This window comes from Macrobrachium rosenbergii, chromosome 52, assembly GCF_040412425.1.
Source record: "Macrobrachium rosenbergii isolate ZJJX-2024 chromosome 52, ASM4041242v1, whole genome shotgun sequence".
NCBI lineage: Eukaryota > Metazoa > Arthropoda > Malacostraca > Decapoda > Palaemonidae > Macrobrachium > Macrobrachium rosenbergii.
This window is the reverse complement of record NC_089792.1, coordinates 15,387,608-15,414,278: the sequence shown is the minus strand read 5'-3', so window position 1 is coordinate 15,414,278 and position 26,671 is coordinate 15,387,608. Positions and strand designations below refer to the sequence as shown.

The window sequence follows — 26,671 nt, the reverse complement described above, 5'->3', positions numbered from 1 at the left end:
CATGGTCTCCAGAGTCAATTGGAGTTCAAGTATGTAGGGGACACCTTTGATGCTTCCCCAAGATCAATATTCTCCAGAATGAGCCCTGTGATCTCACATAAGTACCCCTCCAATTAAATAAGATGTGGTTCTGACAAGGCAGGACCATCAGGTCAACTTAGACTACAATTAGGCTGAAGGGTTGACACAACAGAACAACCTGGGAAAGATTCATTGAACAGGTAAGTCACCAAACCAGCCCCTTAGATCAGCCAGAGATGGTGCTGAACATTGGGCCATCCTGTATGTATGACCTCTAACAATGCTTGATGGGGACTGTACCAGCCTGGACAGCAGTGGACATGCCCTATAATAAACACAGGTAGCTGGTTCCATGCAGCATCCTGGAAAGTGGATGATGAATGATATGGATGGGATAGGACAGTGCCTGAAAATAGGGAACTGGTCACTAGCGTGATGGGCATCACACTGGATGGCAACCAGTCCAGATAAATCAGGACTGGTACCTGGAACAGGTGGAAAAGTAAGGGACAGGTAAGACCTCCTTTTCTCAAGAAGTAAGAATCGGCAAAGATTATGAGCACACTTGATAACAGTATCATCCATCCTCCTCCAAGAGAACTGATCCAGAGAGGGAGAACAACCTTTGTTAAGAAGAGTGGTATCAGTGAGAAGTCCTATGGAAGAGGAGAAAGATGAAGAGCTCAAGGTTTGAAGAGCAAAACTGATTGCTTACTCTGAGGATGGTGATCTTTTAGCTGTTGTTCCTCCTCTGTGACTTGGGTCTGAGGTTGCAGAATCCTTGAATAGAGATCTGGCACATACCGGTATTCATGAATGAAGTAGGTTTTGGGGTATGAAGCTTAACCCTTCTAGAACTCAAAGTATGGTAACGCAGTTGATCCAGAACACTTATGCCTTTGCATCCTCATTTACATGTAAATGGTAATGTTTTAAACTTAAGATCTAAGGTGTAATTTCTTTTGAGGAAGCATGTATGTTATACTGCTTCTTCAGTTTCTCAAAAAGCTGGTACCTTGCAGAAAATGTTTTTGAATGTTTTGTGATAAAGCTATTACTGTACATCTAAGTGTTTTAACTCATTTCTTCTTCCTTGTTTGGAGAGCTGTTCTCCAATGAGGTCTTTTGGTGTTGACTCTCATCTCAACCTCCTAGATAAGAGTTATGTCATCAGCCAAGTTTATTTTGCCAACCCTTAATGTTCACTTGCGGCATGGATGTAAAGTGAGTTCACTGTGTTTGTTGCAAAATATACTACAGTGACAAACATCCTCTACACTCTTCTTTACCGGACCCAAATGTTTTTTCCTCACAACACTAAGCAGGCTGCTGCTGTAAACAGTGCTTCTTTTCTAGTAGCAAGTTTATTGTTGCTTAGTTTGCTAGGAGTTCTATTTTGGCTACAACTAAAATGTAGAAGTTACAGTGGTTATATCTTCTAATCCCTAATATTTATTTATGACCTTTTCCTGTATCTTGTCTCTCTCCCTCTGCAGGCAGACTTCCTTTTGAGGCCATCTTGGGTTTAAAGTCTATTGACTCTGTCCATAAAGGTTTTCAGCTGAAGGTTTAAAGAAAGAAAGAAAGAAAGAGAAAGAAAGAGAGAAACTAATGATGTTCCTTGTTCCTCTTTGTCTTGGAAGCCACACTTCAGTCACTTAGTAAACAACCATCTTCCACATAAGTATTCAGCTTGGTAAGTAGCTGTACTTCCCACCACACTCATCATGCACATCTGTGACTACTTCTTAGAATGTTCCAATTAACAAAATAGTTTGTACACAAAGAATACTCCTATATAAAATAAGGGTTTATACACTTTGTTGGAATAAACTAGGCTCTACATATATTTTATCACTCACACTTAGCTTATGAAGTACTGTACTTTAATGGTAATATTAATCTTTGACCAAAAAGAGTCATTTAACGTAATACAATCATCAACACATTTCATCCCATAAGTAAAGATTATCTCTTGGTTTTAATTACTATTACTGCATAAGCATAGTACAGTACTGTACGACTTGACTCTTACAATACCATAGCTGCAGATTATGCTACATCAGAATTGGAGCTTTAAGTCATAGAACTATGTACCTATACACAATCCATCAGTCAGACTCTCAAGGGAAAGCATTTGGCCTTACATACACATAATGGTGATCAGTACCCCTACCAAAGGATGTTCCATAGCTCAGAAATAGCGACCCTGAGCTGTTACAAAGAGGTGCCATCACAGTAAGTTACTCAAGCAGTTTCTCAAACTCCACAAAAAATGTTTTTTGCAAGAAATTTAGGAGAGTCTGTGTAAAGAATCAATTCCAAAAAGAAGACAAAATTTTATTACAATTTCTTACTCTAAATCTCTACTAAAGATGTGCAAAAATCATAAAAAAGCGACAAGCCCGCTTTTATGAAATATTTTTACTCAATAAAGTAAGTATGAGCTTTCATTTTGTAATCTTGATACTGGTAAAAGCATTACTACATTTTTCCTATATAGGTTTGAAATGACAGTGCAATTTACTAGGTTATCTTTAGCATTCTAACATGGAAAATATTACACCTTTTTCCCCCATAAATATAGGCTATATCTGAACACCACATGGAAGCTTTTATTTACCAAACAATCACTGTTTAAAAGAAAAAGAAAACAGTGGCATATGATTCTCCCAAGCAGCTAGGAATAATAGTCATTACATTTGGATAATTAAATTAGTACAAAAATAGAGAAATGATTTATAATTCAGTTCAACATACACTCTGACAACATACCTGAAAACTTAACCCACCATCACCACAATAAAATTTCAAAGTTGTGTAAGCTTTGTACCTTACCTTCGTATAACTTATTAAGAACTATTATACAATAATAAGACATAACCTATAATACTTTTCATTCAAGGCTGTCCTTGCCAACAATGTCTTCCATCTTACTGGAGAAGCAAGAGACTACCTGTATAGTATCTAAGATTCTACAGTTAGCTACTCACTCTGGATAACTTCTGACTAGGCTACTTAGTACTGTGCCTAATGTAAGCTGCTATCCATTTTTATAAAAAACAACAATATATGTCCTTCTCTGCCATAAATCAGTTAATGATATACTTTCCTTTCCTTAAAAGTTTCAAAGAGTACCGTACCCTATATCTCAAGCACAGTATTTTCTCTAGAACCAACAGAACTGATGATACTAAGTAACATTGCTGTCTAACATACTCCTTCCATCACTCCTTACTATTAATTAAGTGTCAACAAATTTAAAGCTTTGGGATTTATATATCTAAAGAAATACATACTGAAACATGATTAATTAAAATGATTAAAAATTAGTCACCACTTTTATATTATAAAAAATGTTTTCACTAGAAAGTGCCAAGTACTCAGGTCTAGTTTATAGTGAAGCTGAACAAAGATCAAGATCAAGCCTCATGATTGGGAACTGTAAACCATAGCTAAGGCACCAAACGAAGGTAACCTGACTGTAAGTGGTAACTATAGAGCATATAAAAAGGCAGAAATTACTCAGATCAAATATTTGAGTTCAAACATATTATGCAGCATTGTATGGAATTTAAAAAATCCCTTCTGTCATCAAGTCTTCAACTGAAAACCCTATAGCACAGAGTAAACAGACAATAAACCCAAGAAGGCTCCAAAGGGAAATCAGCCTGAAGAGAAAGACAAGTTATAAAGAAAAGATGATAAACAAATTATGAAGGAACAGAAAATAAAACCGATACATCTGAAATTCAGGAGACATCAACAGAAAGCATGAATGAATCTGCTGCTCACTTTAATTTATTTTGAAGTTAGAAAATTCCACAGCTGCACTAAGCAAATTATTTCACATTTGCGCTGTAGCTATGATGAAACTCCTTGCAAACTGAGTAGCACTAAACCCGATACTAGAAAACAACATACTATTTGACGCAGCAGCCTGCCTAGTGTTGTGAGCAAAAACAGCTAGGTCAGGTAAAGAAGAGTGCAGATGATATGTGTTATTGTAGTACATTTTATGCTACAAACATAACGAACTTATGTTTGTCTATGCCACAAGTCAACATTAAGAGCTGGCAAAATAAACTTTATTGATGACAAAACTCTATCCAAGAGTCTGAGATGAGAGTCAGCACCCAAAGACCAGACTGGAGAACAGTACTCCAAAAACAGAAGACTTAAAACACTTAGATATAACAGCTGCATCACAAAACCTTCTAAAACATTTCTGCAAGATACCAACTTTTCGAGAAGTCTGGAAAACTGAACTACTGGTTTTCTACAAATAAGATATTGACAAGTCATCTGTTACGGTGAAGTCATTCCCAGCTTCAAGTTCCACTTTGCTACTCAAGGAAGTGAAGCCACTGTAACTTCAAGATACAGTATTTGTGTACTGTTGTTAAGAGCCACAAATTTGTAAGGACAGCTCCAATAAATTTTCTAAGTCCTGGGCTCTCCCAAGTGTCATTATCCATTCCTACATTAACATCATCAGACAAATTCAAATTAACACCCAGATAAATAAAGCAGGGCACATATCACCACCTTTCCTACCACTGTCACTTCATCTGACAATTACAACAATCATCTTCACCACAGACATCTCTGCTGATAATGGTACAAGTTTAAAATTGAACATGATTGTCATCAATACACTGAGTCAAAGTGATAGGCAAACTCTTCCTTTAAATCTAAGCAGAAATATTTCAAGACATCCTCCTCCGATGGAGTAAGTGTGTTCTTCTGAATATAACAAAGTAGCCACAGTAAAATCCTATGGAGAATAAACCTCTATTGTGATTGAAGGAAGGCTCTGAAATAAGTTTTACAGGTATTGAGACATCATAAGACAATGCATTTTCCACCTTCCACTTTGCATTGAACCATTCATAACTTTTCCTGAAGGAACCCTTCTGAAAGAAAAAGCCATACAGCTCCTTACTATGGACCTTGCAAATTTCACAAATATCTTTTATCTCCAACCCCTTCAAAGGTAGAATAACATTCAAGTTTTAATGGCAGCCATGAAGCAACCAAGTATCTTCCCCATAAATCTAGGGATGTCCTCTCTCATATTTCCAGGAGACCAGCTAGAGAGTTGTTTAAAATGAGGCATGCTGGTTGGAAGGGAAGTATTTACAAGATAGGCAACTGAAACAAATATGAAGAAAATGATGATAAATTTCCTTTGCCTGGATCCAGACCATAAAAATGAAACAAAATAATTCAACAGTATATGGAAGATTTAGTAAAATTCCTTCAACTCTGCTTGTGTACACCAAAGTAAGAAATGTGCCTTTAACAAATAAAGTAATAAGGACAGAAATAACAGTGTTTTAAACACTTCAATAATATAGTAAATAATTTCCAATAAAATACAGCATAAATTGCTGAAACAAAAGACTCAAAATTAAAAAAAAAGGACAGATGTAAAAATGAAAATCACATGGTTAAGTAGGTCCCCCAACATGACTATGATAACACCAGTGTTTCCAAGAACAAAAATCATTTTCTTTAGCTTCATTGATGATGGAGGGGAATATGAAAGGATTCAAGTTCTCAGGAGCAATAGTTACAGTTCATCTCTCATCATGGTAACTTTCCTATAACTACTTGTGTCAGAAACTATATTTAGACTAACTGTGAGTCTATACTGTGACAAAAACACTTTCGTTTGCTAAATTATCAATAGATCTCAAGAAAGATCAAAAGCTAAATGACAAATTGTATATTATTTAAACCAACTTTCTATAACAGTCTAAAAGAATATACCTCATCTTGCAAATTAAAAAATCATTAAATGTTTTAGATAATATATACAACATATTTATGGTTAATGATATAATACACTGAAAAGTTAAGTAGCTTCATGAGAGCTTGCTGGCAAAAGGTTAATAACACAGAAAAAGGAGAATCATGCCCCACTTTGATTGTGCAGTACCAGAGAATTTTTAAGGAATTCTTTTTTAAGTGATGCCATAGGTATTTGGGACATTTAATTTGTATGATACAGCAGGATCATATTTCTTGTTTTAACAAAATAACAAAACTGACCCCAAACCATTCAAAGAATAGCAGGTTATGTTATAAGGGAGCTCTTCTTAGAAACAGCACCTTGGTTTATACTCTATGCAGTAACTGATGATACACAATCTTTTCAAAACCAAACATTTCTGGAAACAAAACTTTTACAAAGATGAGTGTACCATACTTTGGTGATGCCATGTCTTATGAAATTATCAAATGGAGCAAGATCAGCTAGTCTGTAAGAGGCTAGCAAAAGCATGAGTTATTATTGACAAGTGTTGGAAGTTATGCTGGTATATTGAACAAAATAAACACTACCAAATTCCTCTAAACAAAATACTGAAAAGGAAGTGCCTTGCTTAAAAAATTTTAAACTAATCACAAAGTAAAATGTCTCTAAGTAGAAGAGTATTAAAACCACGGAATCTGCTAGTATCCAATACAAGATATGAGTGGTGAAACCAAATTATTATCAAACTATGATGGATGGATGGATGTATGATATTTAGGGCAAAAGCCCAGGCACTGGGTTGAGATGTTCTTGTTGAGAAAAATATCAAAATGATCCAAAAATAGAGGTAAAAAGTGTTAAGGCTCAGAAGAAACTCAAGGAAAACAAAAACAATACAGAATTTATTAATGATTAAATTATCATCTGAAGGTTTAAGAAGTCAGGATGCATTGGACTGAGGAAGGTAAGGAAGGCTGATAGGAAACCGTGACCCCATATAGAAATGGGTAAAACTGAAGATAAAGATGATGATGATTAGCATCCGAACAATTAAGGTACTGTACTGTATAGAGTATTGGCACCTGATATGAAATTACAACACTTCTAAATCTGCATCATATTTTGATACAAAATCTATATAACCTCATGGTAAATAAGCATATAGGAACTATGTATCCATGTATAAGGATGCATAATGTATATACTATAAGGTATATTTTGTATATAAGACTTGAATATCAGTGTCTATTCACCTATGTATGGGAGCTGGGTCGTCTCAGAAACCACAACTTTTACAGCTGAGATCACTTCTTGAATGTACACTCCAGCTACTCTCCTTTACCCCTTCATTTTCATGGGCTCTTTAAATCAGTGTTATCTGGTAATCATTATAATGATTTTTATGATAAAATCAATTTTTTAGGTACTTAACCTCTATCATTTAGCTTTATCTGTGACTACTTGGCACAGGTTTGACAAGTGCTAAAATTGAAACAATCATTAACGAACGCTCCCAATAGTTACTCCCTCACCCTTTGTAGGGTGGGGGTAAAACAGCAACTGTTTTGGTTGCTCATTCTACTCTTAATCTCTTAAGAGGGGAGGGGAGGTGGGTTTCCATGATAGAGTGTAAGTACCTAAAAAATTGATTTTATCACAAAAATCATTATTTTTGAAGTGAAACTTACCCTCTATCATTTAGCCAACTCCAACATTGTGTGCTGGAGGTGGGCAAGAGATTCCCTATAACTGAATTATCAGATATTATAAATACCCTCATTGCTGCTTACCTGATTAATATGATCCCAAGGTAAATACTTGTTGGATGAGGATCTTCATCAAGCGAGGTCCACTACCTTAGCAGATGGAGCATGAACCCCAAATGTTGAAGATGTGCAATGCAGAATGGCAATTTATTGGCCCCTGTGCCTCAGGCCTGCAGAGCCAATGGGAGATACAACCACAACTAAATTATGATCCCTCAAGAGTTACCACCTACCTAATCGAGTTGCTGTGGTACCTCACATCCAAAACCAAGCCCAGATTGGAAGAAAAGTGGTGCTAATCAGTTCAGGGTGGCTTTCTCAAATGAGGAGCAATGGCTCTGCAACATAAAATAACAATTTAATCTACAAAAAAAAAAAGAGACTTTGTTTGCCCTCATCCCAGAACAAACAAAGCAAGGGCAACTACCACTTACAAAATGATCCAAATAAAGTGGAGTAGCCTATGTGTATGAACTCGTCACATACAGTTCCCCTTTACCCAGGAAAGAGATAACTAGCTAGAACCCTTATCTGTTCATGACACATAAAGGGAAGACTAAGAGATAACCTCCCCTGATGAAACCAGAGGTGATATCATATGGCCGTCTTCATACTGGATTTCTACGTCCCTTTAGCATATCTTAAGAATCACAGAAACTTGATTACATTATCAATGCTGGTGTGAAGACATGGAATGGCCCTGGACTTGCACCATGATCTATATAGTTCCCACTGCTTCTGTTACAATATATTAGTGGACTTTCTCCTGGCAGCGAGGACAGAGTCCCTAGACAATTCTGAAAAGCCTCTAGCTCTGAGGAGCTTATTGACAGTTTCCAAGCAGTTGGACAGAGCATGGTGATATTTCCGTATAAAATCCTGATCCCTGTCTGTCGAAGTATATTTGTCCAAAAAGGTAACTGTCTGGAAACTTCTATCGGCATTTCTAGAAGGTCTGTGAACCAATGCCTCCTCAGCCACCAAGGCACAATTAGAATCATGGTGATGTTCAAGGATTCTCTCAATTTCTTGAGCACTTCCTTCAACAGCGGAAAAGGAGGGAAAGCATATACGAATAGGTGTGCCCAGTCTAATGCCACAGTGTATACTGCCCAGGCTTGAGGGTCCGGAACTGGTGAGACGTAAACGGGAGACGATGATTCATCTTCGTTGTGAAGAGATCGATGGGAGGTTGGCTGAACTCTTTCCAAAATGCCTTGCACACAGTTGGGTCTAATGTCCATTCATGGGAGAGTTCCTGTCCTGGAAGACTTAGCATGTCTGCCAGAACATTCAATTGACTGGGTACAAACTGGAGCATTAGGATAATGTTCCTCTCCTCCATCCACAGGAGTAATTCCATTAAAATGACTACTAATGTTTCTGACTTCGTGCCCCCTTGTCTTCTTAGGTAATACAGAGATGTTGAGTTGTCTGAGAGGACAGAAATTACTTTGTTGGTCACTGCCCTTTCCAGCTTCTGCAGCCCCTTCTGATTAGCCAACAACTCCTTGCAGTTATGTGCAGATTCTTCTTGACTGGGGACGATACTCCAGAAGCGACCTGATTCCCCTTATCTATCCCCCCAGCCCCTGTCTGAGGCATCTGAACACAGTGAGAGGTCTGGGCTCGGGGACTCTAAGAGACTTCCCTGCAAGCAGTACCTCTTGGGACATCCACCAATGAAGGTAAGGGAACAGATCTGGGTTCCAGGGCACTGTCTCGTGGATTGGCTGTGACTCTCTGTGCCAGTACCTCCTTAAATGCAACTGAAACTGTCTCATCCACAGTCGAGCATATGGGACTAGCTTCTCCAGTAAAGACATGTGACCTAACAGAGACAGCCAGCATTTAGCTGGCATGCTTCCTGGGGAGGTGAATTTGCCTGCGATTGACAAGAGATTGTCTACTTGAGCACGTGTAGGAAAAACCTTGAAAAGAACATAATCTATCACCATGCCCAGGTAGGTAACTCTTTTGAGATGGTTCCAGTGAAGACTTTCCTATGCTTATCAGTAACCCTAGGGCTTTCGCTAAGCCCAGAACTAGCTCTCTTGTCCTCAGGCAATCCTCCCTGGACTTCACAATGATAATCCAATCGCCCAGGTACAGAAGTATCTCTACTCCTAGTAAGTGAAGCCATTTCACAAAGGGGGATAAGACTCTGGTGAAAACCTGAGGTGTGGAACTTAGTCTGAAACAAAAAGCTCAAAATTGGTAAGTCTTTCCCCCAAAGACAAAGCGTAGGAACTTTCTTGAACGTCGGTGAATGGGGACATGCAAGTATGCGTCCTTTATGTCCACTGTAAACATCCATTTCTCTTTCTCCAAGACAATTAAGACCGTGGAGGCCGACTCCATGGAAAAAGGGGACAGTTGGACATAGAGGCTGAGCTTGGATACGTCCAAAACAGGCCTCCAACCTCCCGTTACTTTGGGAACTTGGAATAGCCTTTGTAAAACCTGGCAAAGTAGGTGATATTTCCTCTATATCTGCCTTCTCTAACAGAGAAGAGACTTCCTGACTCAAGACCCTTCTCTTCTCTGGGCTTCCTTTGTAAGGCTGAAAGGCTATGGGCTGGTTTGATAGAGGAGGTGAACTTCTGAAAGGAATGCAATAGCCTTCCAAAAAAACTTCCGCTACCAAAGTGTTTGCCCCTAAGGATTCCTACACTTGAGCAAAGAGGCCTAACCTGCCTCCCACAGGTACCTGAGGGGTCAAGGAGCTGTTCTTTATTAGACTTTGGATTCTTGTTATAAAACAAGGAGGTAAACTTCCCTCCTGAACTTTGTTGGTGAAAGGATACTTTCCTCCTTCCGGCACTTGGAAAGGAAGACCTAGCAAAGGAGGTAGCACTGCCCGAGTGACACTTAAAAGAAGAAGAGGAAGATGCAGGAGACTTACCTTTAGAAGCTTGGGAATGATGGATAGGAGAACTATTCTCTGTCTTCTCTGTCTCTAAGGCTATAGACACAAGTGTTTTCCTCAATAATCTTCCCAAAAGGATGTGCTGAAATTAAAGACTGTTTACTAAGGGGGAAAACAGAAGGAACCAGCAGAAAACAAAGCTGCTCTCTTCTGCGAACTTTAAGGGTGCTCAAAACAAGGGAAAGCTCTCCTATCACATCACCTAGTCTAGGGAAGCAAAAAACCCTAAGGCCTTGACAAAAGGATCCCTCACCAAAGGAGGAAGAAGTTCACTAAACTCCTTCAAACACTGTCCAACTGTGTTCATAACAATTTCACTGAAGGACATACCTTCGATAGCATTTGTTCAAACTCCTATACATATTCTCAGCCTCTAGAATAAAGAAAGGCAACCTGCCTGACACAATAGTTCCTTTCTTAATTGGAAAAATCATGGAAAAAAAAGCGCCACCCACTGCTGGATCAGGAGAAAAGGGGAGAAACACCCCTGTCCGACACACTAATGACTTCCTAGCATGAAGGAAGGGAGACAAAAGAGATGATCCTTTGGCAGATATCTTCTTAGGCAAAGCCTTAGCAATAGAGTCAAATCTCCCATGTACAGAATCTGACAGTCTAAAGGAAGGGAGACGAAAATAATCAGGCCCCAACCTGGAAGCTCTTCGAGAGCGAGCAGTATTAGAATGCTTCACTGACAAGAACTGAGGATATCTGTTCAAACACAATTGAACCAGTTCCTTAAAACCTAAAGTGACCAATTCTAGGTGTTCTTCTTCCTTATCCGAGGGTAAAGTAGGAGAAGGAGAACATTGAGAGGAAGAGCTGGCGCTAAACAAGTCTTCCTCAGCTGTGACAACTGAAGAAGCTTCAGAACCAGATGGTCTTGTAAGACCCAGAACTAGAATTCTACTAATCCACTCTGGTAAATACTTGAACTGAGAATTGCCTCTTAAGATCCAACTGAGAAAATCCGGCTGACATAAGAGGGAGAGAACCCTTTAACCACGGTGACTTACCTTCCAATACTGGAGAGGAGCGACCTGTTCCCTTGATGCTATAAGAACTCGTTCACTCACACTTACCTCCTCACTCCTCTTACTATACGAAGACTCATGAGTCATAGACACTAACTGCAGCTTGAAGAAACTCTACAGCCTACTGTCTCTTGAGGTTTCGCCAACTCTTCCCTTGGACTCGCTGAGGTGGCAAGCTGACTCGATGAAGCTTCCCACAGCCTAGAATACGCATGATGTGGCCTCAACGAAGATGCATGTGGAAGCTCACGTGGACTTGACACTTCCGTGGCCTCGAATATCTAACACACTTAGTCTTAGCTTCAGAATGACAGCCCATAAAAGCCACAAAAGCCTCAGAAGTAGACATACCTGAGGCCTTGATGAAATCAAAACTCGGAATATCGTCAACAGAAAGGGAGTCTAGGCACGAACGCTTACTACCCAAATGCCTAGCTAAGGACTCCGGACTCCTGAGGCAGCTGAAGGCTCAACGGCATCGCTTGCTGCCGAATGCAGATCAGCTACCTGGTTCAGAAGAACTGCTATGATAACCTTGGGACAACGCAGTATTCAAAACGAAGGCCTAGACCTTTACATCCTAACATGAATGTCTTTAGGTGAATGCAATTTGCATTTGTCCACCAAGGACCGAGAAGCAAAGGCAGAAGACAGGGCATAGTCTATGAACATCTGGGATGTTAGTCCTCGTTTGAAAACCCCGGGACTACTGTACCAGGCCTGTCAGCAGGGAGAGCTGATGGGACAAAAAAGGCTGTGTCTGAAGAGTTGCCATTGGAACAAGGGGATACTGTCCCTGTCAATGCACTAGATGCATTAGATGCAAAAGATTCAAACTTGTTACATAAAAATTCAATCCTAGATTTTACAGAATCAATATCAGACTGCCTTGAATCTATACTACTACCCTGAGCTGACTTAGTGGGTGTGGAAGGATGTGAATCTACTAGAGAAGAAGAATCAATAGACCTATCTATCTCTTGATCAGAAGATAATTCTAAGGCAGACTTAGATGCAAGACTAGCTTTTTCTTTACATTCTTTCTAAGCCTCTCTTTCTCTCTTCTAATATGATACTTTACCATCTTCTCTATCTCTTGCAAAGACCATTCCCTGCAATGATCACAATGGTTGTCCGAATCACTAGTAACCCCATGATGATCAATGCATAATTCGTGTGTATCATACTGAAATTAAACCAATCTGGTCTTGCAACTACTTACCTTGCAAAATCTAAGAGATTTTGATAAGGAAGACTGAGAAGAAGAAAACTTAGTGAAACAAGAAACCTAAGTCTAGATGATCCAATTTGATAACCATGAAAACAAACCAAAAATTCAGAGCACCTGTCTACACAGCCATCTGATTTTGCCGACAAGAGTAGAATGAGCAACTTAAACATTAGCTGTTTTACCCCCACCCTACAAAAGGTGGAGGAGTAACTACTGGGAGCGTTTGTTAACGATTGTTTCAATTTTAACACTTGTCGAACCCACGCCAAGTAGTCGCAGATAAAGCTAAATGACAGAGGGTAAGTTCCACCTCAAAATATATACAGTATTACATTTTCTATTATTTAACCTAATGAAGGTGATGGGATCATCGATGCTAAGTTTCTGTCAATGCACAACTGAGTGTTACCAGAATACCTCAAGATGATAACCCTATGGAGAACTCTGCATTTAAAAGATTATTTGTTGCTGTAGGAACCATCTCTATTCAGCCGATTTCTCCCCAAAGTTAGTCATGTCACCCAAGGAAAATGTCTGCTAGGTTTCACCACAATATGTTAATTAATTTCTAAAATATTGTAAAAATATGGCATTTGTGTTCATGCTAGCATGAAATCTTAAAAATAAGTGATCAGAATTTGATGAAATTTGGCAGAGTTATTGTTATATGACCTTGAGATTAAATTTGTCAGACTTATTTGTGAAATGACCTTAAAAAAACAACTTTTGGGAGAAAATTGAACAAAGTACAAATAGTCAGTTGCAATGGAAACCATCTCAAAAGAATATACACACAGTACAGTATAGAGTAAGATGATGAAAGTATAATGGTATAATGCTAACTCCGAAGACCACTCCATTTATAACCAAGATATAAGCAATAAAATTAATACTCAACTGTATCTAGGTAATTACTCAAGATTCATAAGAAATATGATCCTGATACATCATACAACTGTTCAATACAGCAAAAGGAAGACCAACATTCAAGAGTAATTCAAACTGTTTAACTATTTTGGAGCATCCAAAAAAACACTTTAGAGGGCCCACATGTACAATAACAAAAGCTCCTTGTGAGTTATGATCAATAGCAACCTTTTCTCTCATAATTACACCATTTCTAACCTGACATACGACCAACTGATGCCCCACACGACGACACCTGACTTGCCCCTCGACTGTGGGACATCTGCGTCCGCGAGCGAGGTGGTGTTGAGCTTCTAAGGTTACATACCTCATCGCCCGTGCCATTAAGAGGCGTTGCACTATCATCACATGTATCATCATCTGCAATTCATTGACAGTATTCACAGCTTACCAAAAGGGTACATACTGTAGCTGAGTTTTGAATAAAAGCAGGTTAGTAAGTAAAACACCAGAACTATGGTTTTGTAAGTATACAAAGAATACAAAATTAGGAGTACTAGCCCAAGAAGTTTTAAGTGTATGATTAACAGGATTAAATAGAAAAGGATTAAACTACAGTTTTAGTCTTCCTCTGTCTTGTAGCTCAATCCATTAATTTATCTTTCATGCAAAGTCCCAGTGTTATATGATTTGGCATATGAAGAGGATCCTTGTCTTCTATATTAACAGCTGTTAGTCTTGATTTAAAATACATAAGGAACCATCACCATCATTTATGCACTACAAAAAAAACTTTTAAAAGAATGACTAAAAATGCCACATTATGTGAAAGAAGTCCTGAAGAACTGTTTGAAATCCTTAACCAAATATATACAGCTGTTAACTTACCTACATCTTCCTGGCTTTCATTCAGGCCATTTGTGCCACTGGCAGTAGTAGGTTCATGCTTGAGGGAAGACATATTATTAGGCACTTTTGGCTCTGGTGGGAGGGGTGGTGGAGACCCTACTGGTGAACCAGCTTCTGAAGGTGGACAAAATTCATTAGTAACCAATGGTAAGACATCAACATGAATACTGTACTCATTCATGATGAAACTACATAAAATAGTTCATAAAATAGCTCATCTAAGCTTCAATACAACTTTGCCAAAATCTGAATTAAACTGAATTTGATACACACTAGGAACAAGAAAGCAATCCTAAAGAAATCTTGTTATATATAGATCACTTAGGAGTTCTAATAATTACAGTATTTACTTCTTGCAAAAGAGGTGGATTTTTACTTTGCAACTTTAATACATATTTCATCTTCCAAACAGGAACTCACCAGGGTTTAAAGAGAGTGTCTCGGTACTTTTATGGCAGTCTGATACATCTGAACCTGAATTATCATGGGCTTGAGGGGCATCTGCTAAATCTTGAATAACAAGTGGATCTTGAGAATCGGATGTTCCTTCCATTTCCTACTGCTTGTATTTTGCTTCTTGTCCTTTACAAATAACCTTTCAACACATTACTGTATCTGAAAAAGAACAGTCCATAATGTTTTACAAGAACTTGAGGGTTGATCAGTACAAACCTAAATAGACAAGCCAGGTTCAATACAAAGATACTGCATCAGTATACACTACCATAGGCTAACAAAGTTTTAAAAACTGGAATAAGCGACATAAACAGGTGCAGTATTACTGTTGTTGTTAGATTAGGTTAAGTTGGTTAATGCAGCACTGGCTCAGTATACAGTGTAACATGAAACACATTTTTGGCATTATTTTTTCTACTGTATTATGTCAAACAGCTGCCTATGTCGACATGAATTTACAAATCCTTCTCTATTAGGCAGTATTATTTGTTTTCCTGCAAAATTACCTACTACTGTATATTCCCCTTCAAGCTCAAGATCTTATTATTATGGGAGTAGTAACAATGATCAATAGAGTTACATGAGAAGAAACAAATTAAGCTCATTTGGTCACATGTTTTACTGACAATTTCTGTTTTTAACATTATTGTACAGCTTCTACTAGCTCAAAATTATAAACTGCCTCATTATAACAATATTATTGATACCCATATCAGTAAATTAACTGGAAATAAAAAACTTATTTAATACCAGGTAACACTTAAGACATAATCAGTATTCTTACCATGAACAACATGACTAGTCAGACACTATTATACAGCACATTAATTGTACATACAAATTCTTTGTATTATTCAACATAAAGTTTATGAGTCTTCCTCCTCTTCTTCATAACATTTACATATTATGCACTTTATCACATACCTTTCATCCTCTTGCATTTTACAGGATAGAACCTTCCCAAAACACTGATCCAGCCCTTCATCTACACTATGCTTTTTACCACCTCTATACATATCTCTACATTTCTTACCCTTTATACAGTATTTCTTATGCCACATATCCAACATAAAATACAACAGCTTCAACCTTTTTCTATTTAACTTTTAACATTCACAATTAACCTTCATAAGACAGTAGCTACAACAATCTCTTTAAATACTCCCACCTTGGCTTCCATATGCACTCCTAATCTCTCCCCCAACCTTTTGTATACATCCTGATACCTCCCTTCCTTCACTACTCATGTACCTTAACTCTCACCTACCATCATCCTAGATTTATTCCCAAATACTGTAAAAATCACTTGCTTCTATTTTCAATCATCTATATTTATATATCTTTCCCCATCTTCTTGAATTCCATTTACTTTCATAACCTAATTCTTGTTTACATTTATTCTCAATCATGACCCTCTTGTAATTACTGATGGGTTCACATTTACTTAAACTTCCCCCTAATAATCTCTCCTCTTGCAATTTCTTTTACAGTTTCTCTTCAATATTCCCAATCTACACTATCATTAATCATTCAATAAACCATTTTTTATCCCATAACTTTAAACTTTTATCTAATGTCCTTTTTATAACACCTTGCATTGCTCCATCCATAAAAACATTAAACAAACATAGAGATATAGTATACTTTTGTCCCAAGCCCACTTTTACCCTAAATCAATCATTCTGGTGCCTACATATGCTTTGCCTCTCTCTCATGAAACCTTTGTTAACAAGTTAATGTCTATATGTATATATATATACATATATATATATATATATATATATATATATATATTATATATATTAAAAGATTTTTATATATACCTTATCAGATATATATATATGACAATATAATACTGTAAAATAAATAAATATACTTTTATATAAAAAATCCTTATATAATATGCAATGATATAATATATATATATATATATATATATATATATATCACTTGCACTTTTACCAAAATACAACTGCATCTCAATTGTTGTCATATCAACACCCTCCCCATTGCTGCCCCTCTATCAATTTAATTAAAAGATTTTTTAGTTCACTTTTATGCCATTAAGTATGCTTCACAGACAGATTTTTCTATAATATACTCCCATTTACTTTATCTACTAAATAATGATAGACTTCCAGTCTGTAGCAAAAAGAAAATCTCACAAACTCTTTTCTCAAAATTTTCCCTTTCCAAAACAATCACTTGAGCCATGCACCCTACATTAGTTCACCTTGCCTAAACACACAATGATTCTTTCAAAATAAATAAGAAATCAGTCCTCTATCATCTGTGCTGAAGGAAGTGCTCAAGAAACTGAGAGAATTTGAACATGATAAAAACCCTTCCCAGGTATAATATGCGCTCATCCCCACTTGGGTGCTCGATTTTATATGGAAAATCCACTGCATCAATGTATGTCACTGGCTCCTGGAACCAGTGCTGACCAAACATCAGGTGCCGAACGGTGGTTAAACGCACTGGCCAGCACCATCCCCAACTGGCTGCTTGATGCCACTGCATCAACATATGTCCTGGTGCAAACAGACGTAGCCAATCGCCTGATGCCATGGAGCCACGATCGGGCGCCAAACATTGGTTGGAGAGCTTGGCTTGGAAAGCAGGCTCACCTCCACTCAGGCGTTTGTAATCCACTGCATCAACATATGTCACTGGGCATTCAACTGCTATTGAATGTTCGAAATGTATTGCAGTATCACCAACTGGCTGCTTGACACCAGCTGAATGCCTGGTGCCAGACATGCTATCAGCCATTATACTGCTTCCCCTCACTGGATGCTTGACCAGCGCTGAACGCACCCCCACCAAGCGCTTAGCTGATACTGGCCAATCGGTGCTCTTCTTAAACTCGGGAGACATTAGGATGCCTTCCTGGTCCCAGAAGCTGCAAGAAGGTTCAGAAATCTGTCCTAGATCTCTGGAAAGCTAACACGTAAGCAGAGGATTGCGCTCAGGAGCTGCTGACTTTACAACGGTATGACTGCGCCTCCTGCCCACGTCGGAATCAGGATCCCTCTCCGATACAGCGTGCACATATACTCGTAAGCCTTCTCAATGGCTGTCCATCAAAAACTGCGGACAGCAGGATTGATTGAGGATTACAGTAAACCCCCATATTCACAGGGGATGCATAATGCACCCCCATGAATAGCTAAAATCCGCAAATACTTAAAACCCCTCTAAAAACATTTAGAACTGCCTATTCTGATAGTTTAAACACAAGAAAAACCCTCTAAAAATGCTTATACCTGATTATTTTAATAGTTTTATCACAAAAAGTGCATTTAGTCCTGAAAATGATATGAAAATATAGTAATTAGTTAATATTTGCCAGAGGAAAATACCGCAAATGGACGAATTTTCCGTGAATAATGGGTAGATATGTTCCACACAGAAACCTGCAGAATGTGAGTCCACGAATCGTGAGAAAGCAAATACGGGGGTTTACTGTAACCATCTGGAGGCAAAAACCCCTAGAGACTCCCATGGACTGACAGTATGCCCCCTCCCAGGTTTAGGGGAGTCTGACAGGGACTGAGTTGTACCTATTATTCCCCGAAAGTGGGCAGGGTCTGTTACCTACACCAAAACAATATGAGTGCTACCGTGAAATTTTCAAAACTTAAGCTGCCGCGAAAAGTAGGAACTTATAGCAATGTAATTACTTGGTAAGTTACTTATATAAAAATGATAATTCACAAGAAAATCAAGTAATGATAAAAGCTAAACACACTAAATAATTAGGTATTTAAGACTGTGACAAAAGAATCAGGTTGTTAACATGGAGCTGTGAAGAGAAGCACTGACATATTTAATGCACAGATAATATTTCTAAGTCAATGATTTTTAGATTTTCCACCAGTAAAATGACATGACTAGTTCCTAGTTACTATTTGGCCTTTAAATATACAGCCTCTCAAACATGACAGTCTTTCAACAAAGTTACAAAACTGATACATTATTTGCAATGAATCCTACAATAAATGGACATGATATCAATATTCACCCACAATATTGTATGTTATGAGATGGTCATAGAGGGCATGTAATGTCTGCTTACTGGAGATATATAAATACTGTACTGGTATAACCTATACGATCAAAAAACTAATGAAGTATTCAAACTGACTTGATTTTACATTGAAGATAGAAATGAGAAACTACTCTTGCCAGTGTTAAGGAATGGATGGAATTTAAGCAACTAAAACTAGAAAAAATAAGTCTGATCTATGTTCATGGGGGAGAACTATAAGGAGCTTTGGTAACATTCAAGTGAATATCAAGAGTAATCTAGACCAGATTACTGATGAAGTACATGACAAAGGAGTGCTGCTGGATCATAATTTGTCTCTCATTGCACAAATCAATATACTTTAAGGATTATTAGATATATTACAAATATTGCCTTTCTTAAAAAATAATCTTGACGAGTATTTTATTAAGAAACTTGTGATTAACTGAGTCACCAACAGAGTAGACTACTGCAGCTATCTCCATCACAATCTACCTAAAAAACAATTTGGGAAGCTGCAATATATATTAAATAGAGCAGCAAGATTAATAAAGGCACTGGATGTCTGTCAAAGGCAGAATAAGGAATAATGGTAAAAACATATGTTATGACTCATTAAGCTATCAAGACTGATGTCAAAAGTATTTAAAAGATCAGCTGAACATAATACAGTCAATGTATCATGTCAGGTTAACTACAGATGATTTCCAGCTATCTGAGACAAGATGCACCTCAATTAATAGTTTTAGAGCTTTCAAATACAGTATGTAGCACCAAGATTGTGCAATTAATGTTTCAAGTAAAAATTAAAGCCTTTTTTTTCTGAGAATTATCATAGCATAGATTTAAAAGTTAATATGGAGTACACCAAATAAATTTCAAATGTCTGCTTACATGTGGATAGAACAAATAAACATGCAGGCCCTGCAGAGTATCTTGGGGGTGGGGAGGGGGACCAGATAAGAAACCTGCTGTAAGCAAGGGAGTGGTTGGCTAAATGTCAATACAAAATATTTTTGTGGAGGCTCATAATTCATTGATAGTAATGATTTTCTGTGGATACTGATAGGATATTAAACTTGAGTTTTACAAATACTGGTGGGGTATATGTTTAAAATGAGGTACTGAATAACTTAAAATGTATAAAGTATCTAAAGTGGTCCATACCACAGTAGAAGTGGCTATAAATTAAGTTAAAATATTTCCAAAAAATTTACCAGTTCACCCAGAACAATTAATTGCCACCAAAATGAGCCAGATCTAGTATTACAACAAAATCAACTGATAGCATTAATAAAATCTACTCTAAAATTATGCCAAATGCTAAGACAAGCTGTAATAATTCAACAAACAATTTTTAATCATTAGTGTTCAAACATTTAAATATTCCCAAAATCACTTAAGATACAATAAATTTATCAATAATACCACGGCTTACTTCATTATTTAGATAGCTTAAATACAAAGAACACCATTGCCTAAACAATTATTATCACTACTATTTATTTTCTAACATTCATGAAATATGTTAGAGCTTATTCATTTTGGCTTCTAATTTGCAATTTCTTAAATTTACATTGCTCATAATTTTTAAAACTATAGAACTGTAAAACAAATAATTCTGACCTCAAATCTTTTGTCTTTCAGCACTGCAACCTGGATTATACCATATGCTGTACCTTTAATAATTCATGATTAATCTTAAAGAACACCACAGATCAGATTAAAAAGTTAAAACAAATGACTGGTAATAGACTATAAGCTATTATCATTTCTAGGGCAAATCTTTCAGTACTACAGTATTATATGGTATAAACATTTTTTTCACTACTACAGTAATATACCAGTATAAAAGATTTTCTTTCTGTACTACAGTATCATATGGTATAGGAAATTTTCGGTCTTGAATTTGAAATTTCAAAATCATCTCATTTTAATACTCCTCTGCTGCAGATTTAGTCTATTCACAATTCCAGTGTTAACATGTAACTCACAAGTAATTGAATGAAACAAGTTTTATCTCACTGAAATAATCACAATCTCAGGTTAAGCTAAAAAATGCAATCAGCATGAAGACACTTTTCAAGCAAAGCTAATTAAAGGGACAAGAACGTTTCATACCCAACTGAGTGTCATTTAAAATAATCACTTCCAATAAGTAACGATGAGCACTTGCACAAGTAATGAAAATGTTTCACTAATGGATGTTGTCACCAAGGTGCATTAAGCCATACTGAACTCAAAAGAGACTAGAAGAGCACCTTGCCCTGGCCAAGACCTTCCCATACCCCACAAGCATCCCCCTTGCCTCCCGAGTAATAAAATGATTCAAGGACAAGTTGCCTGAATGAAGTTCTTCTAAATCATTTAGGAACATTCCATACTCGCTCTCATTCTGCAACAATGAATTGCTGCATACAATGCCAAGGAAAGCAGTTCATCATGATATTTTCCTTTAAAAATACCACAGGAGGGCAAAGAAATGTCATTGTACGGAGAATGTGTGCGTGTGTGTGTTGTCTCTGCTATACGCGGTATGTCATGCTGACCTTCACCAGTTCAGGCCCTGGGGCATCCAGGTAGGCTAAACAGGTTTTTGTAGGCCTAACAATAACAGATCCTTGCTATGTTATGGGAATAAACGCATCTTAGCATATGAGTTGGCATACTGAACCAGCATGTCTAAATTCATACTTTGGCCTAAGGGCGATAAGGCAGCCAACCAGTGCATGCGATTACGCAAGAACTTGATTTGATAAGTGGATGGAAGGGTCTTGACGAATCAGCTGATACTTGTAAACAATTCGAGGGAGCAGCGGTATCCATTCCCAGTCAGTCCTCCTGTCAAGTTTCGCCTATTACCTTAGAAACTGACTCTTTTCAGTATTTTGCTCAATAAAGATGGATTTTAGCACTTCAACAATGAATCAAGCATCCTCCATCGAGTTGCACAATCGTTATCAATATGAGATAAGGGAAATTTTTCACACAAATCAATAATCGGTATCTTACCTCTTGCCGTTTCCTTCAACCAATGGCAGCTCTCTGTGGCTGATAGGGGATTTCAGGCAGCTATTTGCTGCACCGTTGTTTCCATTCGTTCAGCGCAGTTTATTTAGCCGTATTTCACACGTAATTCTTCCTGTAATTTTATTTAAAATACAACGTATATTTCGGTGAATGGTAGGAGTTTTTATTTGAATTGTAATTAGATGATAATTACTCTGTATAATTTCTTCTGAATAAGAGTTTTCCCATTCTTTCTTTTTTTTCAACTTCTTGTTTTGCTTGCTAGGAAGCTCTGACTTAAAGCAGCCACCACTACGAAACAGTCACAAAATTATAGAACTGTAACTATCATTTTGTATTTTTCATTGTTGCACAATTTTCGAAAGAGTTCTGCTCTAATACGCTTGCCAAGTGGATAACGCTAAACCAAAATGCACGAACACAGTTAGAGCAAACTATACAGTATGTTGAAAAATCCGCTTACATTTTTCACTGTTACCCGTTTTAAATTGGGGCTACGTGAACTTACAGCATTATCCTTAGAACAAAGCTGCGTCAGTGGGAAAGTTGGTGACGGCGATTATATATATATATATGTGTATATATATATATATATATATATATATATATATATATATATATATATATATATATATATATATATATGTGTGTGTGTGTGTGTGTGTGTGTGTGTGTGTGTGTGTGTGTGTGTGTGTGTAGAAATCACAGACGTTAACACGTCATGAAAACAAAATGTATATGAAACCACGAAGGGAAAAAAAAATTATTAGATATTATTTTATATCTTCATATTGACGTTTTCAGGTTCACAATAAAACGAAAACACAGATAAATCGAATGAACACATGACATGTGGTTCCTATAAGGTCAGATAATATTACGCCGATCTTTGGCTAGTCAGCTATATGACTCAACAAGCCAATGGAATGTCAAGGCACTATTTTCCAGACCTCGTGAGACTGCATTCCCGTGCTGTTTGTTTCTTGTACATATACTCCTTTTTTTTTTAATGGAATGACACTTAAAAATCCCTACTGAAGAGGTATAAGAGGTATGTTATCCACTGACGTCTTTTTCTCGAACTAACCGTTCTACAAGGTCTACTTAGCTATGTTCATAAAGTTTTCTAAAAATAAAAAAAGAGGGTTACATTATTAGTAATTTTTATATTATTAGTAATTTCCTTTAGTTTAGTACACTCATCTTCACTGTACTAAGGACTACGTAGATGAAAATACAGATTATTTTATCTATTTATTTTTTTGGAGAGGCTTGAATACAATGTAAATATGGTAAGTTCTTAGCAGGTTTTCTGAAAACGGAAATCTGTTTCGGTGTCTAATGATCACAACATCTAAGAAAGCAATGTTATTTTTATTTCCTCTTTTTATTCTAGTGTAAATTTTGTGGAAATACCAGCTCCAAAAACGTTAATTTTTCCCTTCGTGGCTTTATATATTTCTTGACCATCTTAATCTTCCAGGTCTCAGAATTTATTTTGGGGTGGGGTTGCTAATTCAGTGACTATATCAACAAAGGAAACATGCCCACACCACAAAGCATTTTTAAAAAAAATTTTCACAAGATATTCTATTTGAATAATAAACACAGCAGATCAATTTTCTTTATGGTTAGAGGAAAAGTGATTTCTTTTTAAATGAAGTTAGGTTTTTAGACAATATAAATTTGATGGAGCAGAGTTAAAGAATTTTCAGGTACGAACGGCATTTAACAGAACGTTTAACACTTTCATAAGTACATCTTTAGTAATCTGTACTGTATCCTGTGATCAACAATAATGAAGGTAATGCGGATACCTGTGGTAACGTACCGTTCATCATTATTTTGGTAGTTCAGTGATGTAAGACGCTAAGCACTAGCAATGAGTTAATGACAACGGAGGAATGTAAGCAGTCATCATCCACTTTGTTGCTTTTTATATTACTTTCAAAGGTATTCATCTGAGTGAGCGATGATGGTTTTCTATTCTTTAAGTACACATGGCAGCAGCTCACAGTAGCTTCTGACCGTAAAGACGACTGGTTTATATGTCTGCTCAAGGAAAGGAAAACTGAAACAATACAACCAGCACAACGTTGCCTCAGGTAACGACAACTTTCACTGACTCAAGACAAGATATACTTTTTCGTCTGTTAAAGATGATTCATTTTCATGACGATAAGTTTTTTGTTTCTCAGTTATTTAAATATATAGCACAGCAAATGGGAAAGATGAAATAAAATTAAAACAATAGACATTTCAAGGAAAGGGGTTCCGAACGATTATGAAAGTCATAAGGTGATGTGCTTCCACGTAGCTGATGAATCCTTTCACTGATTACAGAAGGCAGATTGTTTATGTCAGAGTAATTGCAGTAGTTTTGGCTTCTTTCATAAAGTGATTTGCTCGAAGGATGGGAGATGATGTTATTTAAAACGAAAACGAAGCTGAATGGGGAACAGAAGAGAAAATTCGATACAGTACTGCATAAACAGGGGAGGTGGATTCTGATGCAGTGACCAGTGCGATTTCCCGTAGTTATATGTATGCGTCTACCGTTTCCTAATGCATGGGCTACACGAAACTTTTCGGAAACCCTACGGGCAAAAATTTGAAATAGTATTTATTTATAGTATTTCTTATCAACAAACAGATAATCTAGAAGTATAGTTCCAAAGTCTTCTTCACAGCAGCAAGGGCGAAACTTTTTAACCATAAGACAGGCCTATTATCAGAACTGCCACACAGATACAACATCCCCATTCAAATAAGTCTTGCTTCTTTCTGGTACGGTTAATCGTGTGTTCATCATGAAGTGGAATTCCTGTGCTTTTCAATCTCTTTGTCGGTCATTTTTCAAATGAATTGCCACTGATATCATAACGGCGCTTAGAAATGGAGACAGCAGGCTCACTGACTAAGTGACTAAACAGGACTTATCAGAATCCAAGCACACATTTTGCCAACTTGGGTAAGTCTGAGGATTTTGTCTTCTTGCGATTCATAACATATATATTATATATATTATATATATATATATATATATTATAATATATATATATATATATATATATATATATAATCGTTCCCAGAAGGTGCAACGCAAAGGACTTCTGTGGGATTCCGCCACTCAAGTTCTTTCCTGTGCTTTTACTTCTATAGAAAGTCCAATCATCTGTATCCTCCCGTTTTATAGTTCCCATCCTAGAGGTCTGGGTCTTCCAACTCTTCGGGTACTCGGTAGATCCCATGTGACATTGTGACACTGTCCTGTGCTATTTCTCCTGAGATGGGGAGGTCATGTCTGAGCCATCTACCTTTCATTATGATCTCGTAGTCATATGGGAGTACACATGCACACACATACACACACACACACACACACACACACACATATATATATATATATATATATATATATATATATATATATATATATATATATATATATATATGCCCACATACATTTACGCTATTAAACCGTGCAAAAAACATCCATATTAACCACTTCATAGCCTAAGCAGAAAGCTTATCAGCTGTGACTCAATACCTGCTGCTCACACTTTGAAGTTTATATATAGTGCATGTATCGCGTTGTCTAAGAGGCACTTCCATTCTAAACACTTCTTTCAGTTCAGCTATTTAGCTTTTCATAAGTTTTCCTCTCCTTTCTCCTAACCTTTTAGAACTGACCCTTTTTTTTCAGCAACCTATCATCGTCCATTCTCCCCACATTGCCGAACCCCTTTACCAAAGTTAACCTTTTTTCAACCAGTTTTTCTATGTAACCTCATTTCTACGCCTTTAACCCTCTTACACCATAGATGCAGTTCAGTTCAAACAATTCATCTGAACAGCTTCAACCTTGTTTCTCTCATTTGCATTTAACATCCGAGCTTCACTTTAATAAAGTATAGTTGACTCAACAATTCCTCCATACATTTCTACTTTGGCTTCCATAGATACTTCTAGTCTTTTCTTAGTCATGTTGCACACAACCTGCTGCCTTTCTTGTTTCACATATTCTGTGAGGAATGTGTTCTGCTAATCTAACATTACTCAGTATATTTACTCCCTAATGCTTATACGAATCAACGGATCAAGTGCTTCCAATCTTCGTTTGATCCATGCCTCTCAAGAGAATTTAACCCACTGGCTAAAAATAACAAAGACGTGATAGAATGCTGCCAAAGTTGTCATTCCTTTCAGACGACGGGTAAAAAAAAAAAAAAATATTCGAGCAGCCATAAGGCGCCATTGTAACCTGTTCCTACAAGAGAAAAGACATTTTTAAAGGTGATTGTGAAGTAAGGCTCCTACCGAAAACGAGAAAAATAATGACGAACTAAATATAAAAGCTTTAAATTTGTCACTTGCATACAGCACTCATGAGAGCGTCGACATGAACCTTGATGGACTCTGCTAGCAAAATGAATAGGTGTTAGACTGCCTTCTGCTAGCGGTAAAGCCCTTTATGAGATGTGACTCTTAAGAAATGCACGCTGCTCAGACGTTTCTTCTATGAACAGTCTTATTCCATCGAAGTTTAAAACGTATCTTTCATACTCTTGATTACCTTCCGAGTTGGGGTGAATGGTAATGAGACCAGTACTTTGCTTCTTCGTCAAGGAAGC

The 26,671-nt window shown here is 37.2% G+C and overlaps 1 protein-coding gene across 17 annotated transcripts in view; it reads right to left on the bottom strand.

The window, feature by feature from the left end:
* LOC136833710 (sodium/hydrogen exchanger 9B2-like) overlaps positions 1-26,671 on the bottom strand; it is a 317,786-nt gene that overhangs the window by 54,817 nt on the left and 236,298 nt on the right. For 3 of the 17 annotated variants that reach the window (XM_067095916.1, XM_067095899.1, XM_067095907.1), the window contains exons 2-5: positions 22,020-22,149; positions 14,939-15,133; positions 14,498-14,632; positions 13,868-14,029 (exon numbers count right to left, since the gene is read on the bottom strand). In XM_067095916.1, coding sequence (XP_066952017.1) covers positions 13,868-14,029; positions 14,498-14,632; positions 14,939-15,071 — 430 coding nt within the window. In that variant the 5' untranslated portion in view covers positions 15,072-15,133; positions 22,020-22,149. Of the gene's footprint in view, positions 1-13,867; positions 14,030-14,497; positions 14,633-14,938; positions 15,134-21,128; positions 21,249-21,701; positions 21,841-22,019; positions 22,150-26,671 lie in introns of those variants that run through there. The other 14 variants (XM_067095905.1, XM_067095900.1, XM_067095901.1 and 11 more) reach the window with 11 other exon arrangements.